The sequence below is a fragment of the Oryzias melastigma genome, linkage group LG12 (genome assembly GCF_002922805.2).
Source record: "Oryzias melastigma strain HK-1 linkage group LG12, ASM292280v2, whole genome shotgun sequence".
In the NCBI taxonomy this organism is placed as follows: Eukaryota; Metazoa; Chordata; class Actinopteri; order Beloniformes; family Adrianichthyidae; genus Oryzias; species Oryzias melastigma.
The window spans coordinates 5,418,335-5,436,262 of record NC_050523.1 but is presented as its reverse complement, the minus strand read 5'-3'; the positions used below and the strand labels follow the sequence as shown (position 1 = coordinate 5,436,262).

Genomic DNA, 17,928 nt, shown 5'->3' with positions numbered 1-17,928 from the left:
ACATTTTCATTTTTTGAGGATTAAGACTTTAATTGTGTGTCTGAGACTGTCGAGTTGACTCTTCTTCCTCCACTTCAAATGCTTGCGTCTCTTTCTGAGTCAGCTGCACAGGTGACACATCAACACCTGGTGGGGGTTGGAGCTAAGGGGAATGCAGCCCCCTTCTCCTCCTGTACCACCCACAGGTGCAGTGACGCTGGAGTTCATTAAAGCTATAGCACCTCACTTCATGTCTGACTCCAGACTTCAGACACATGATTTTCAAGACTTACTGCCTTTTGACCAAAAACACAAACAAGGATGTAAAGCACCTGTTATTCCTTTTAGTGAGTTAATTTCAAATTGCAGAAGAGATTTTGAACGAATGCCAGCAGAGGTTTTTATAATTTCCTTACTATTCAAATTCTGCAAAACTGTGATGAATATATTTCTAAAAAAACAGCAAATATTATTGTTAAAGGAAAAAAAGACTCAAAGAAACCCTCATTTGAAGACACAAACACCCCAATCTCATAAGCCTTTTCCCAATTCAAATAAACACCTTTACTATGGAAATATGAAAGACAACTTTTTGAATCTGATCATTTAAAAAGTTGAAGAAACGGACACTTGTTCTACTGCAGTATTTAAACAGATGCAGTTTAAAAAAAATGCTCAATTAGGGGCTTTTAAAATAATTATGAGCAAAAACAAAATAATTGGTGAACACCTAAAATAATCACTGATTGCAGCACATCCACTAACAGAGGAAACAGGATTTTTGTTACAAGAGTGTGTAGGCTTCAGTGCTACAGTCACAAAAAAATAAATAAATAAAAAGGAATAACTGTCAATTTGTTCTCTTCATTTTAGTGAAAAAATGTCAGATTAAATGCCTTTTCTCTTCCCTGAAAAATGGCACTTATTCAATTTAATACCTGTTATAAAATGAGGCAAAGGAAAGTTGTGTTTTTCCACGATTGACTATATATGAGAACTGGACAGAGAGAGACCCCGCCCCCTCACGATCCAAACAGGAAACAGCCACTGGCTCCGAGAAGTCAAAATCCATCGACAGTATGATCATTGGACATCTCAACCCCTCCCCTCTCGTGTTCCAAATAGGAAATACCTGCTGGTTCCAAGAAGTCAAAATCCCATAGACTTCTATTGAGAAATAGACAGTTATTTCTCATTCATTTTATTTTTCAGAATAAACATTCTTGCTTTGATACCTTCTTCTTAACATCTTTTTTTCTTATCCTAATTTTTTTTTAAGATATTTTTTATTTATCGCAAGTTATTCAAGTTTTAAACTGACCAATCAGATGCCTCAGTAAAAGCATGTGGTGCCCCCTGGCCCCCACCTCGAACGCTTGATTGACAGATTCTCCCGAGCTCGCTTTCAGTGGAAGGGGTGTGGACTTCAAACGAGCTCACACCTGATTGGCAATAACGGTTGCCTTAGAAACGTTTACTCAGACCAATTCCTACTGACGACGTCTGGCTCCAACATGGCGGTGTCCGTACCGCCAGGTTTTTTATACAATGTTTCCAAGTCAATAACGTAAAAATTAAATCGCAGGAACACCTTTATTTCTTTTTGTGATCTTCTTTTTAAGGCTCAGAGGAAATATATAACAGAACAGCCTAATTCTTGCCCTAACAGTCTGCAGAAGAAGCCTCAGATAAAATCATAAACACAATTTGATCACACGGATCTGTCTGGCCTGCATCTCCTCAACCCTGAGGGGGAAGGAGTCAGTGTGGCGACCATAAGACATCAGCCTTGTGTGATCAATGGTCCTTTCTCACAGCCTTATCACTACAAAACCTGATCCAGTGACAAGTAATTATTAAACACCTCGTAGTGTCACCTCACGCCTCCCATATGGACAGTTTTAAGCCTGATACATTTATGGAATGCAGGCTAATTAGAAATACCACCTTAAGAGGAATGTGTTGAAATGTGATATACCTGACAGGTGTTTTGTTTAAGGCTGTCCTTTATGCAGAAACTAGATACCTGTCACACAAGTGAAATACTTTTGGACTCCAGGGATGTTTTTCTTTTCATTCATTGGGGAAAAACAGTGTCAGATCTACTTTTTGGTCTCCAGGAAACCAGCAGTCATCAACGCTGGGGCTCTTTGCCGTGATCTCCTGAGTCAACACGCAAGTGACGTCAGGGGAGCAAGATAGCTCCTGCTGCAACAACAAAAACAGCTCCAATAACAAGCCTTTTTCTTCAGCGGGGAGCCGGCCTGACGTTGGCTTTTCACAGCAATGCACCCTTTTCATCGAGACTAATTGAGCTCCACAGTCAACTGTCATCCTCGGATGACACTATAACATGATGTTATCATTGAACCTACATAGAATAGAGATGGGGAAAAGCTAAATCCCTGTTGCACTCTGCAAACTTCAAAATGATGAAGCAATGATGCTCTTAAAATTCACAAACTCTCACTTTAAGAGGCCATTTTTAGTGTTATATAAGACTTTTTCAAAGTCAAAAGATTTAAATAAAGCCTTACAATAATACAGTGACACTTGAGGCTATTTAAGCAGACTTAAAATAAACTCACTGAAGTCTTGAGGGTGAGGGAGAGCATCATGTTGGGGCTTTTTCTCAAACTCAAATGACACACATACCTTTGATTTAATCTGCTGCAAAGCGCAAAACTAATAATTACAGGCTTTCAGTAAAACTCCTGTGGGGCCCGCTCCTTTCAAAGTGACAACTTAGTGTTGCATAATACAGTTCCCAGAATACAAGACAGGTCTGCAGCATTTAAAAAAAGCACCAGAAGTAACAATGGACATCACGGCTCGTGACTGGCAGGCTTCTGCTGCTTTTAGGACAAACTGTGCTGTTAGATATACCAGTCATTTTCTACTACTTATCTAGAGTCTAAGTAGAGATGCCCAGGCTTTTCTTTTTCACAGAAACTCCCTCTAGATCTGCCAGAATAGCCCTCAGGTGCTACCAGGCCAGCTGAGACATAGTCCCTCCAGCACATCTTGGGACTTTCCCAGGGCCTCCTCCCTGTGGAACGTGACCGCATTACCTCCCCAGGGAAACATCCATGACGTATCCAAAAGAGCCACCTCAATTGGTTTCTCACAATGTGGAGGAGAAGCATCTCTACTACAAGATCCTTGTTGCCGTGGTTGCTTGTCTGACACCAGAGACCTCACAACAACAGCTTCAGCTATACCTGGTTACGGTTAAAATTCCTCCTGGATGTTGGAGTTGATGAATCTTGACAGTTGGCTCAACCAGATTCCTACAATACATTCGAGCTTGTCAAGTCTGTTCGGCTTCCTCCTCTGCCAGCAAATCTAACTTACCACCAAGTGTTGACCATTCAAAGAGTGACACACACGCCCGAAGGTCAGATGTCGCAATCAGAATGTCAATTGTTGACCTCCTTCCTGGGGTGTCAAGTAATCACCCTTGTGGTAAAACATGGTGTTTCCCTTGAGGACTAACTATTACTGGCACAGAAGTTTATAACAAAGCATGGCTCAGGTTCAGACCAGGCAGGTTGAACCTTTCAGGTTCCACCATCATCGGCTTTGTGGGCTAACACATCTCCCACTACAACATTTACGCACTTTCCTGGACTCCTCTAATGCAATGTGTGACCACTGCCAACCAAGTCTATGTAAACGCACATATTTCCGGCTTCCGCGTTCATGCGTCACTAAGCAAGTTTCCTTTTTTCTGGCTTTATGTATAAAACATACAGCCAGTGAACGCATGTTGAATGTTAAACCAGTTGAACTTTAGCCAAGCAGGGATTCAGATTTGGTAGTGACATATGAATGGCGTGCCAACCATTTGAAGATTGATCATCGATAAGAAATTAGGAATTGAGGCTTGTACACGGCCAAAATTATTTAGGAAATCAAGTTTTTCATTTATGGGAATAGAGCTGTGAAAGAAAAAGCCTGAATCAAGATTCACAAGATTTGCAATTGCTTCAAAGTTTGCCGCTAAGCCTCTTCCAACTGTGAGTACATGAGCTACCATTGGGTACCAACAGTCCAGTACGAGCTCCTTATGCTAAAAGCGGGTTCTGGAACACGTGTTCAGCATTTTCTATGCCCAGTGTACGTAGTATTATAAATTTTGTGTAGACCGAAAACTCTGTGCTGCTCTTAAATTCGTAAGCCAAAACCAAAGGAAGAGACTTACTTCCAACCCAAGGGCATAGGGACAGGAGAATTTGTTGAACAGGGATATACCTCCAACCTCAACATGTGACGACTAAAGTAGATAACAGCTCGCCATCCTTCATTATGGAAAACTCTAGGAAAAGAGTCCAATCCTTCAAGGAGTTGAGATTCAGAGCCTGAACTGTGCATGGAACCAAACCCAACCTTTTTTCAGGCTCAAGCTATTTTCCACCTTAGAAAGGTGACATTTTACATTCGAATGTTTAGATTTGGACAATTTAAACACTCCTAAGCCCCTTCTTTACAGCCACACCAAACACATGGCAATGGCCCCTTGTTGTTCCTCTTAACCCTAGAACACTTTCACTATAAAAAGTAACATCATCACTTTATTCTGGCAATTTTTACCTGATATAAAATACCCAATGAAAAGCATTTCTCATAAAAAAATGGATCAAGATATGACAACACATGATAAATTAGAGTAGTTTTCTTTTATTTCAAACTGTGCTTTATGCAACAAAGTGGGGAAAAAGCATAGGAAGATCCTAAGAACATGCTTGAAAATAAACTGAAAAAGTAGGAAGTTGAGAAGAAAAAAATCCTAAAAAAAAAAAATATGATACTGTACACTTGGCCTTTGGTCCCCTCATTCCTGGGACATGTGAGACTTTACCCAGGGACCCCTGACACTCAAAAATGTGACAAATTTAAAATAATGTAAATACTTTAGCTCGGGTGAAAATCACCCGGCGATAGTGCTCTAGGGTTAAAAGTGGTGGGCCTGAGGGAATTAAGGCAACCCCACATTTTCTTTTTCAGATTGAGCCGAGCCAAATCCAGTGAGAAAAGGGTCACCCACCAGACACTATACAAGCCCCAACCCTGGAACATAAGTTCAGGCAGATAATTTTCTAATATTTTTATAAGTGGCATTAGAACCACGTAAAGTCTGGCTCACCATCTAGGACCTGAATACCAAGCGAGACTCTAGCATCTGTAGCATCTGTAACCACAGATGCTCCCTAGAATCATTTAAACACTCAAACCCCACCCCTTCCACCACCATCAAGCTGTGGTTTATGGAGGGGCAGTAAGGCTTTCAGTTGGTTTAACATGCGGGATCATTAGAAAACAAAGGCAGATATACAGATGCTGCAGCTGCCGGTTGCTCAGAGACAAGTGTGGGAGCAGCATATTTATCTCTGAACAGACCCCCCCAGTGAAGAAAGGGGAGGCTTCTAATTAGTCATGAGCTGTTGAGACACAAAACTGGGAGAAAGCTGAGTTTTCGCTTGGATACACTCTGTAATGCACAAATGCTTGATGGACTTCCAGCGAAATTTGGGCCATGGTTAGAATACTGTTTACATAGATGCTGTGCATGGGTCATGAGAAGTTTGGTGCATGAAATATGTATTCTTGTTCCATCTGGTCACAATTTCAGTTTTGGGGTTGTTGTCCTATGTTTCTTGCAAACTAGCATGGCTCAAGAGATTAAAAGCTAATTGGATAACAAAATATTAACATTACTAAAAGAAACAAAAGAAAAGTAGATTCAGACTTTATACATCAGAAAAATTTCAGACTCTGAATACATTTTTGGTAAGGTTTGGTATCATTTCAGAGTTTCTCTCAACTTTCCTTACTTTTTGTCTTTGAGTAAAGTTTGTCTTTAATGTTGTGTTGTTGCAATACCAAAGCAAGAATATGGATCTAGACCAAGGGTGTTGGGACTCCAGGCCTTGAGGCCCAACATCCTGCTGTTTTTAGAAACCAAGCCCTACCTGCTGAATACCTGGATTAGGTGTGTTTTGCCAATAAGAAGCTTTAATGGCAGGCTAGTTAGAAAACATATAGGACAGGGGCCCTCAAGGTATGGAGTTTGACACCTGTGATTTAAAGGACATTTTAAAGTATAGTAGATCCTACAGCTTTGCTTGATTGCATGTTTACACTTTGTGGCACTGTGCGATTTGGGTTTGACACCCCTGCATTAAGCCCATGGTGTTCACACTGGACAAGCGGTGAGGGGATTCCTCCCCTTTCTTTTGCTACTATTTAGTAGTACATGTTCACAACCTACACTTGAAAGTAGGGATGTCCTGATCCAAATACATGATCAAAAATCGGGCCCGATCACTGGTTGATGACTCGATCGATATCGGATGTTGTACCCCGATCAGTATCGGATATTTCATTTATTCTTTTTATGATCAGCGCTTTATATTTCAAGCTTATTATTCTGGATAAATACTCCACTGGATCACAAAATGAGATTGCTGTAAAAAGCAGCAGAAAAAACAAAAACAATTCAGCAAAGCTAGCTAGATGATCACAGATTAAGACTTCTGGGATCAATAACGCTTTAAAAAATGTTCTAAACTGACAGCAAGTGTCTCTACTGGTTTGTCTTAACGTAAACAACGACCTAAAAAGGCATTTTAACAGAAAAAGACAGAGTTTTTGTTTCTTTTTAATGTTAAGCTCTTTGTGCTGCCGACAGACAAACGGCTACACAACAGCGGCTAACTGTTAAGTGCTAGCTCTGTGATTTAACTCCCTAAGACCAGAGCTGTTCTTTGATATGCCTGTTTTATTTCTCTGACATAAAAGTTAAGAAAACTAACTAGTTTGGTAATAAATTCGAAAATGTGCTGTTTTAAGAGCTTTAAAAATAAAAATAAAAAATGACTAATAAATGGTTCTAATGACATCAGCAAATTCATGCTAAAACAAAGTCATCATCCATTTTTAAGAATTTGAAATGAGGACAGGAATTACATTTTGATAAAAATGTTCAATAAATAAAGATTTTAAAGCTTAAGTCACAAAACTTTTTCACATGATTAATTATCACTTAAATAACAAGAAAATTGTTTTTTTTCCTAGTTTATATTTGCTGTATTTTTACTTGTTTATTAAAGCTACTTCACAGAAGTGTTCTATTTAAGTTTTTATTGATAAAAAAAGGTTAATGAAATATAAATAAGGGACAACACAAATCCTTTTTAATTTGCTCATGTTTTAAAAGTATCGAATTGGGACTCTGTATCGGCAAATACACAAAATCGAATTGCTCTGAATCGGATTGAGCCCAAAAAACCCTGATCGGCACATCCCTAGTTGAGAGGCTTGGTCTGAAATATCAAAGTGGAGCAAATCTCATGAATCTTGTTCCAGGCTTTTTTCTTTCACAGCTCTTTTCAAATATATTAAATACTTTTTGTCATAATTCCGGCTGGGCACAGACAAAATTATTAATTTCTCCCTGCGTTATCACTTTTCAAAGAGTTGACACTACCATAAATTAAAAGGGGGCACTGTTCACATGTCACTGCAAATATGAGTCCCTGCTTGGTCAAAGTACTACCTGCATTCAAAGGTTTTGTCCGTAGAACCCAAAAACGGTTGTAGAGACTTGCATAACTATGCATAAACTGGAGATTTTAAGTGTGGAAGCCCAAAATGTGCATTTAAGCCTCTTTTCCACTGTGTAGTCCGGTATGGTCCAGTATTTTGAACATTTCTAGTGTAAAATGGATCCATTGAACAGTACCGAACCATACCTCCTGGGGTTGAAGCAGTAGTCACCCGTTGATTGGCAGAAAATTATGACATTATAAAGCGTCAATATAGTGCTCAATTAAGCTAACGTTTGTTAACATTTAGGTTTTTGCAGTTTCCTGTGTACTCCTTCATGAGCCTGCAAACAACAGCAAGGCCTGGTCTGTGGTGAAACTCCAAACGTTCCTTACCATCCTTGGCGATGGGGTGATACAGGGCACGCTAGTGGCATGCGCCATGAAAACAAACCACTCAGTGGAAGCGGGGCTTAACTGAGTGGAAACACTAGCCAGAATTAACTGGACCGTACCGTATCACTCCTTACTGTACTGGACTAGACCACTCAGTGGAAACAAGGCTTTAGATACACTGATCACTTGAACGCCCGTTGCTGAGTTTAGTCTGAACACACAAGCTTATGTTGTTTTAAAAATAAATACGATTTTTTAGATTCTTTATTCCCTTCTTGTTCTGTCTCACTCTTGAATAGAACCCTTATTTTCCCCATCAGTTTTACTCATTTCTGAACAAACATCCCCTCTCCGTCTGGCTCAGGAACACCTCCTTCAACACAGGAACTCCAACACTTTCTGCCTGCAGTTCGGTGCACCCACTTAGCCATTGATCTCGCCCAGCAGTATCTGCTGCGGGCCTGACCCCGCGTTACATGTGTGGAGGTGTGCAGTAAAACTTAACAAGGTGTGTTACAATAGCAGCCTTTATGTCACAGCCATGTGCCAGGGCTTGTGCGCACAAAGCTCAGCATTGAAATCTGGATCTCATTCAGTAGTGAGAGTTGCTTCTGTTGCGCTGTGACCTTAGAGAGGGTGGAGACACCATTTCCTTCTAATGGAGAAAGGGCGTTTAAGTGCTCCACCACCCTCCTCCCACTCTCCAGAAAAAAGAAAAAAAAATGGTGACACATCAAAACACTCTGAAAATCTGCTCGCCAGAAATCTGGTAATGCTTCACTGCCTGGCCCACCCATGTTTCCACACAAAAGAACAGAGACAGAAGAAAAAAACAGGCATATAAGAGACATTGAAAGTCCTTGATGACATTCATTAAAAGCTTTTGGAAGCTCTCATCCATTGCAGAACAGCTTGAGCTATGGCGGGCTTCCCATGAGAATGCAGCCCTCCAAGGTTTGGGTTTCACCTGCACCACAAAACATCAACCAGCACAGAACTGACAGAGGAAATTACGGGACAGGGAAAGTTTTACTTCTGTTTTAGGCAAGAGCAGGTGGGGGCAATCCAAACAAGCCGCTCTACGACACCACAAACACCAGTCACTAACAGAGCACAGCATGCAAATACTTACATATAAAGGCACCTCTTTTCTATTCAGCTCCATGTTCTTCTCATCCACTCGATACCTGGAGAGGAAACAGTCGCGTTACTGTCGGGTTAAACCAAAATACAACAGAAACTGTGGGTGGCCTCCACTTTGTCTACTCTGTAACTGTATTATTATTAGACCACACAGTCACTCAGCACTGACGTGCTTGATTGTTTAGAGTGTAATGGTTTGGCTTGAACCCAAGAAGGTCTGGTGTCTGGTGCAAAAATATATAAATCTGTTGTAGACATATTTCCTTTTTAGTGACAGAAACATTCTAATTAATTACATTAGAATTGTTTAAAATATCACAAACGTATTGCACTACTACCCATCTTCAAAGAAAGACCCACTCCAATCGTCATTTTGAGCTATATCAAGAGCGTTCTCAATTGGTCTTTTAAACCATTAATTTTTAGAAATTGTATGCATTATCTGAGGAATGTGGCAACAAATATCTTATCTACATCTGACCTGGAAATGATTAACCATGCTTCTATTTCTTCACATTTAGATCATTGTAATTCACTTTACCTGTTTTGACAAAAGCTATTTAAAACTTCTGCAACTTGTTCAAAATTCTGCAGCAAGGTTTTAAACAGGAGCACGCATACAGTAACTCCATTACTGTCCTCTTTATATTGGCTTCCAGTTAAATTTAGAAATGATTTTATACTTTTAGTTTTTACAGCCTTGTATGCACAAACTCCCAAGGGCATTGCTGACCTTTTAACTCCCTACTCTTCCGTCCGGTTCCTGAGGTCTTCAAACCAAAATCTGTTACAAATTCCAAAAACCCGCTATAAAACCAGAGGAGACCTCACCCTTCAAGCTGTCTTTGGAACCATCTCCCTTTGTTAGTACAACAGATCGACTCTGTTAAGTCTTTTAAAAGTCAGGTCAAGACATGTTTATTCAGAAGAGCATTTAGTTAATCTATTTTTGTCTTTTATTGTGTTTTACCTTGGTTTTACTGGCTTTTATTTTTGTTTGTGTGCAATATGTGCAGGACTGGTTGTAATTTTATGGGATTTTACTTTTGTAAAGGACTTTGTGTTTTTACCTGGGAAAGGTGCTATAGAAATAAACATTGACTTAGTTGTGATTATGTTGTTTTTGCAGAGCGCCTTAAGGGACATTGAAGTAAAAAAAATTCTGGTAACTATCTGGTGAGCATCAAATACAGTAACTGGTGCACACCAGATAGTAATCATTTTATTAGTTTTTCTAAAAAAAAGAAAAAAAAATTCTGGTTTTCAGATAGTAACCAGAGTCTCTTTTTTTTAGAAAAAAATTATTTTCGTTACTATCTGGTGAGCATCAAATACAGTAACTGGTGCACACCAGATAGTAATCATTTTTTTTATTTTTCTAAAAAAAGAAAAAAATTCTGGTTTTCAGATAGTAACCAGAGTTTTTTTTTTTTTTAGAAAAAAAAAATATTTTCGTTACTATCTGGTGAGCATCCGAGGTTAACCAATGCACACCAGAAACTTTTTTTTCTGGTTGCGATCTAGTAAGCATTAGTGACTATCTGGTGCACACCAGATAGTAACCACATTTTTTTTAATTACATTTCTTTTTTACTTCAATGTCCCCGTTTCTGCGGAGCAGCATTAGTTTATTAGAAATTCTCTTCCTTGTGTGCATTACTGTTTGTCAAGGAGCAGCCACGCCCCTCTTGCCTTCCTTGTTGCTGAGAGTTCTCCGTTTACGTGCTCTCCCGCTTACTTACAGAGACTCATTTCCTAAACCAAACATTACCAATGCAACAAAAATAGTGACTAAAATATTGAAGCAATCCATTCGTACAGTTTTGAGCCAGATGCCAGCTCGGACAAGGAAAATTAAGGAAAACACTTTAGCTTGTAGCCCGGCCAGCGTATTTTCTACGTCACAAATACAACCTTTTTCAAACAGTATTTCTTCATCTGCTCCTGATTCACAACAATTTAAATAAAGAAATTCACACAAAGGCAATTTTGAGCTATATTTTTATATATATCCTCCATCACGATGAAAATGCCTCAATTACATTACAATTACCTTTTGTCTTTTTGACTTTTTTGGACTTTTTGTCTCTAAATGAAATGGAAACGTATCCTCCCGTGAGGGCGTATTCAGTATATAGGTCCAGCTGCTGCAGACGTGAAAGGCCTGCGGTGAAGAGTAGTGCAACCGGTTTAGCAGGAGCACTATGTACAAGGTATACGAGTCCCTGTTGCAGCTGCTTTTACCCGCTTTCCTCTACCATTAAACTGTCCTTTAGCCATTTGGGAATATTAAGAGTTTCTGAACTAGTCTTGTTTTTAAAGAAGTATACAACAAAGGTTTTGTATCTTTGAGTACAAGATGAGAGCAGTGGAGTTAAAAATGAAGCAGTTAACGTGCTTCACTGGTTCTCTTGACAAAAGCTACACTTCTGAGGCTCTCGGGCAGGGCGCAGTGTAGTAACTGTATCGTCCGCTCACACCTGATCCACTGCGGCTCCACGCTCAGTTGTGAATACTTTATGACTCATGTCGCACCACAGCTTCTGCTGTGCAAGTTGATATTTGTCCAGACGCTCATCTGCATCAGCTCAATGCCACGAACGTGGCATTGAGCTGATGTAGATGAGCGTCTGGACAAATGTCGGGTTTAGCAGGTTCAGTTACCATCTCTGTGGATCCCACTGGACCCAACGACTTCCGGCTTGGTGTTCAAGCAGGATAAATTCCCAAAAGAGGGTGTTCCTGAAGCTTAGCCGATAGGTCAAACCTTCAAAACCTCAAGCCCCTTGTTTCATGTTTATATGGTTGCTTGGACAATAGGCTGAAAATCTTATACCTGCCGTGAATCCAGCTTCCCTCATGCATTAATCATTTCTTTATAATTAACTGACCCCGCTAAACTGTAGGCGTCAGAGTGAGCATGCATGACTGTCTGTCTCATTCTGTAAGCCATGTGATGATCAGCAGTGTGTACAAGGTAAAATAGGCCACACCCCTTAACTTCCTAATAGTATGAACGGGATTGATTTCTTTTAATTCTAACGGGAATTAGAGCACTTCTCGATAGAACAAACTTTATTCACAGCTTGACACTGACAATATGACATGATTTTATATTTTTAGCACACTTGAAAATATATCAGCAGCCAAGCAGACTGTTAAATTAAACATAACTTATTTTTCAAAACCATCACATATTTCCATAAAACATACACAAGTCTTTATTTACAAGCCCACATTAAATTAAAGGGTCCTAGCTTCTAATAATTAATTAAAAGGATCAAATTACCATCAGCACCACCAAAAAAACTAATATTCACAATAGTTACTTTAAAACGATGGATAAATAGACATTAACACACAAAATGTCTAAGTCCAGTAAAGGATACAAGCATTTTTAGCTAGACGAGGGTCTCTACCAACGGATGCTTGTCTGATAATTTCTATTCACTTTGTGAAGTTCAGGACTTCCCAGTATAGATTTAACCTTAACGGACTTCAAGGTTGAAGCAAATATTGAAAACCAAAGTAATGAAAGTCAAGTGCAGTTCACAAATAAAACCACTAGGGACTTATTTACTAAAAATATGAGAGGATCCAACAAATTTAGGCATACAGTGTAATTTCACAAACTTTTTTCATCTTTGTGGTCAATATTTATGCAAGCAAACATTTTAAAGGGTAACCAAAACAAAAAAGTTGGAGGCTGACTCCACCCACAGCGGAAATTTGAAAATCCAGTCAGAGGGGTGGGGCTGGGGAGCAGGACTGTTATCATAACTGGAGCTGCAGATCATGACGTGGGACTTCAATGGTTTGACAGATCTCAAAATTCAAATTTAAAACATCGATTCAACCTGTAGGGGGCAGCACACTGGCGGTTTTTGACTTTATTTTCAATATTACACAAGTTTATTTAATTTGTCAAAAAATTGGCAATGATCAACAGACAGCACTTTTAATCCCCCATTTATAGAGGTAAACAGACAAAAAAAGTTGATGTAGGGTTTGGTTTCCCTTTAAATATGTATTTGAATGTAAGACAAATAGGACCGTGCTGCTTTGGCTGACAAATGAGTTACATCCTCAGCTCTAAAACATCTTTAAGAGCACATATAGACCTCATATGACAAAGCAAGAAAAAAAAAAGAAAATTTTCTGATCAGTCAACTGACCAGAAGATTTAAAGTCACACTTTGATCATCTTTGGATAAATTTTCAAATTGTTCCTGGTGGTCCTTTAAATATGATTGTCAGTTTTACCTAAAATTACATTTAAAAATGTGTCATTTTTTTAAGAAAGTTTTTGTAGAGTGGCAGGAGCTTATTTTAAATTCATTTCTAAAAAGTGGGGGGATTGTTGGAACGGAGTAAGCCTGTCCTTACTTCCCGACATCCATCTGTTTACACATTCTCCCGCTAGCTTACAGTCCCCCACAACTTAACACTACAGGTGCAGCAAAACAATATTGGAACTATCCAGCTTTCCGGTTTTGAGCCAGATGTCAGCTCAGATGAGGAAAACAAAGGCATAGATGGATCTATTATACAAGTGAGTGCATCAGAATGGAGAGAAGCAGGAAGCTTGTGAACCGCCAATTGCAGCTTTTTCAAACCACATTTTTTCATCTGCTCCTAATTCACAAAAACTTGGCCAAAGAAATATTCAGATATGCAATTTTAAGCCTAATTTTCTTTATATGTGTCCTCCACCAGGAGAAAAAATCTACAAGAACATGTTAAAAACACAATTTTCATTGGAGTGGGTCTTTAAGCAAGTGGAATAGAGAGCTGAATTGAAAGTATTAACATTAACATTCATATTTTCTTGCTTTAACAAAAGAAAACAAACAAAAAAGAGCATGGACTTTTGGGAAAACTGTTTTCTTCTGAGACAAAAACATCAACTCCCCTATGGGATCTCCGTGTACCAGAAGACTTACCACTCTAAGGAAAAAACACTGAATTACATTTCCCCCATGAGTGAAAACCACAAATATTTTTTAATTTTTGCTTCGAGTCTCTTCTTGGGAGGAGATTTGCTATCAGGAGCAAAGCCCGACAAACTTATTTACTGTTGTTGTTGCCGTGAAATAAACATTCTGATTTAAAGATATACAATATAAGTCAGATCTCACAATTAGCTGAAGGAAAAGAAAGAAATTTCAATGCTATTTTTTACTCAAAACCAAAAATGGGTGTTAATTCAGTTATCCCAGCTCACAGTCTTAATGAACCCAAACATTTGAGTTGCTAACAGCGACTTAAATGCTTTGGATACCAATTAGAGACAACCTAACTAGTTTAGGAACTGGGTCAAACTTGGAACAATGCTAGCATTGACTGAGGATGACAAGAAATCAGACAACAAAGAGCCAGTATGTCCGATGTGAGATGAATTACCCCTTGAACCTCGTTAATCCGCTGAAATTAACATTAAATTAGTTCCTGTTGCATGTAAATTAGAAACACATATGGTACTGTGGTATTTGCGTGTACCTTGAGAATTTTAAAGGATGTTTAAGGTGAATTTGGTTAAGTTTATTGACTAGTTTACAGCTAAAATAAACATCAAACCAACACAAAAAAGTAAAAAAAATAAATAAAAAAAAAAACTGGAAGGCTTCAATGTAATTCTGCGCAATAATGACCTGAGCTCACCTTCAATCCTTTAAAAATCCCCGTTTTCTACCCAGGCGCCGCTATTATGTGAAGAATTCAACTCAGCCACAGTTTGGAGTAACAGCTGACATGTTCAAAATGTGAGAGACACCGATCCTGGCCCAAGGCCACCAAACTCCAGAACCCAGCGTGAGAAAAGAGATTACACGCAACAGAAGCAGCTGTCAAGGAGAATTTGTCAGACGCTGCGCTTCACATCTATGCAGGTTATGCATAAGTGTTACCTTGTGCATCCATCTGATTTTTTAAAAGACCCAATCATCTTTTGATCTATTTTAAAAGCATCTATAGTGGTCTTTTGATTGTGATTATTCTGTTTTTAGTGATAATTTTAGGAGATAGTTTCTTCAGAGTGGCAAGAGTTTATTAGAAATTTCCCTCTGAGTTGTGGGTGCAGAGTAAGCCTGTACCCACTTCCCATCATCTCTATGTTTACACACTCACGCTAGCTTACAGCTTGTTGCACCAATTTAACATTACCGGTGCAAAAAAAATATTAAAGTTAGCTAGTTTGGAGCTAGTTGCCAGCACGGATGAAGGAAAAGAAGATGTACATGGATCTAGTCGTTAATGCATGGAGGGGAATTTGTGGCCCCTCCCCCTGACTGTAGCACCTACGTCACAGCTACAAGCTTTGTCCACCTGCATTTTTTTCACAATTTGAATCAAGATATATTCAGAAATGCTATTTTAAGCTTAATTTTACTTTAAACATGCCCTCCATCATTGAAAAACGCATCAATAACATGCTAAAAACACGGTTTTGATAAAAGTGGGTCTTTACTCATAATATTGATAAATTAAAACAAATACTTATTTTTTACCCACCACTCATTTCACACTTTAGAGTGGAGCCATGCTACAAAAAGCTTCCATAGTCTACATAAAAAGACCTTCAAATACCTTTATATAACAGTTCACTTGCTTTTGCAGGAAAGTGAAGCCCACGCATTCAAAATACAAAAGAGCTCCGTGATAAAAGGAGGTTTGTAGTTGGAGAATTCGAGCCACGCTTTTGCCCGTGAACGCACCACCGTGTGAAAACTAGCCTGATAATCAAACATCAGTCATTGAAAGTCTAAACTTTAAATGTAATGAATAAAAAGCGCAGAGGTGTGCTAACTGGATGTTTCAGACTCTACCTGCCTGCCGTCGTCCTCCCCGCCCGCTGGAGGAACTCCTGCAGTTTCAGCCTCCAGTCCAGACGTCAATAAAGCCGCTTTTACTTCCCCGTCGGGCTGTTTCGGCGTCGCTTCTCTGCTTCCCTCCCACTCCCAGGCGCGTGTTTGTGTGCAGGTGTCGCCGTCAGGAAAGACTGCTTCTTCTTTCCCCTCTCCAGCCTGGTTTCCAGCGTTGACCCAGCCCCCCCTCACACGCGCGCGCTCACCGGGGCTGCAGGCACCCACGGTCCCGCGTGGCGGTCTAACACGACCCGGGAGGGATGTTACACACAGAAAACTGGACGAAATTAAACTCCAACCTCAAAAACATTTCCTTTTTGGTTTAAAGGCTGTTTATTTTTTTCTCAGAAACGCAAAATTTACTTTCCACCAATCAGAGATTAGCTGTGATGACGTCACTTGCTTGATTTTTGCTACATTTCTTTTTCAATTTTTCATTTTCGAGCAAGAACAAAAAATAATGAACAAATAAAAAGAAATAATCCAATTTTCCCCACAAATAATAACATATGCAACAGCAATGTTCTGAGTTAAAAAATGGCTTTGAATGAAGCTAATAGCTCATCAAGTCCAATTCACTTGCTCATATTCAGCCCAATTTAGATAGACGTTGATGTCTATATCTATACAGAGTAATATGAACACAAAGTCAAAGATATTGGGGGAAAAAATTAATTCTAATGGCAAAAAATCACATCCATAAATGCAAATACAGTCAACAAAAACAGCATTAACATTAACATTTGTTACATTAAAGAGTGACCAAACAGAGAAGTTGGAGGCTGACTCCACCCACTGCCAAAATTTGAAAATCCAGTCAGATGGGTGGGGCTTGGGTGCAGGACTGTTATCATTACTGAAGCTGCAGATTATGCATTGGGACTTATAAAACTTACATGGTTTGACCAATCATGAAATTCAACTGTAATACTCAAATTCAGCCTATAGAGGGCAGCACACAGAAGGTTTTTGACTATATTTTCAAGAATTAAACTATTTTATTTTAATTTGGCAAAAGAAATGGCAATGGCCAACAGAAAACACTTTTAAAGCCCCATTTGTATATATTAAAAGACAAAAAAAATGATTTAGGGTTTGGTTACCCTTTAAACAACTAAGTTAGTTAATATATGTTTACTTTACTGTGTTTCTGAATATTTCTGTGCTTTTGGTATAGTACAGGGGTCTGCAACCTGTGGCTCCTGCTGACCCAGCCATGTCGACTGAGTCAGTAGCTCCCTGCTAAGAGCTGCCTAACTAAAACAAATAAACAAAGCTCTCGAACTAAAACTACCAAGGTCCAACCCCAAACTAAAATAACAAAACCCAGCAATGTAAGACTGCTGAGGACAAAGAAGGGTGTGTGCCGAGGGTGTAACGGTCTGCCGCCGCAGTAGGAGCTCCTTTGGGTATCTATGTTATTGTGTTGTAGGGGTGGGATGGGTAAATTATAATTGCAGCTTGGCCAACATCCTTCCTTTAGCCACGTCTTTGACAGAGTCCAAGGACAGAATTGTTTTTGCTTCACTGGTTTGTGGACCGTGTTCTGATGGAAATACCTTTAAAAATAAGATCCTAAAATGTTCAGGGGAATAAACTATCGATGAATTGATGAGGTCTTCTCATTTAACTCAATATATGACATGTCAGACTTAAGTTATAGACGTTTATACTAATAACACACATTTGGTTGTTTTCTTTGCAAAAAAAAAAAAAAACATTAACAATTACTGAAGTGCTGCCCAAGAAGCCAATTTTATTGTTTGTATTTTACTTGAATGTCAAAAAGTTTTTAAATTTACACAGAAACTCATTTTAAAGGATATTCTCCCCTAATTTCTTAGTTTAAAACTTTAGTTTTATTCAAAGAAAATGTGTTGAATTTTCAGTTTACAGCTGTGCAGTTGTGAACACAGCAAACTTAAGACTACAATTGGTGCAAAAAACTGTTTTTCAGATTCATTTAATAAAATGAATCTTTTTTCGCTCTTGTGACCTAA

The 17,928-nt window shown here is 39.0% G+C and overlaps 1 protein-coding gene across 4 annotated transcripts in view; it reads right to left on the bottom strand.

Moving 5' to 3' along the window:
* arhgef28a (Rho guanine nucleotide exchange factor (GEF) 28a) overlaps positions 1-16,270 on the bottom strand; it is a 72,843-nt gene extending 56,573 nt beyond the window's left edge. For 2 of the 4 annotated variants that reach the window (XM_024299620.2, XM_024299623.2), the window contains exons 1-2: positions 15,890-16,270; positions 9,055-9,109 (exon numbers count right to left, since the gene is read on the bottom strand). In XM_024299620.2, coding sequence (XP_024155388.1) covers positions 9,055-9,087 — 33 coding nt within the window. In that variant the 5' untranslated portion in view covers positions 9,088-9,109; positions 15,890-16,270. The remainder of the gene's footprint in view (positions 1-9,054; positions 9,110-15,889) is intronic. The other 2 variants (XM_024299622.2, XM_024299624.2) reach the window with 1 other exon arrangement.
* Positions 16,271-17,928: the final 1,658 nt, after the last annotated feature.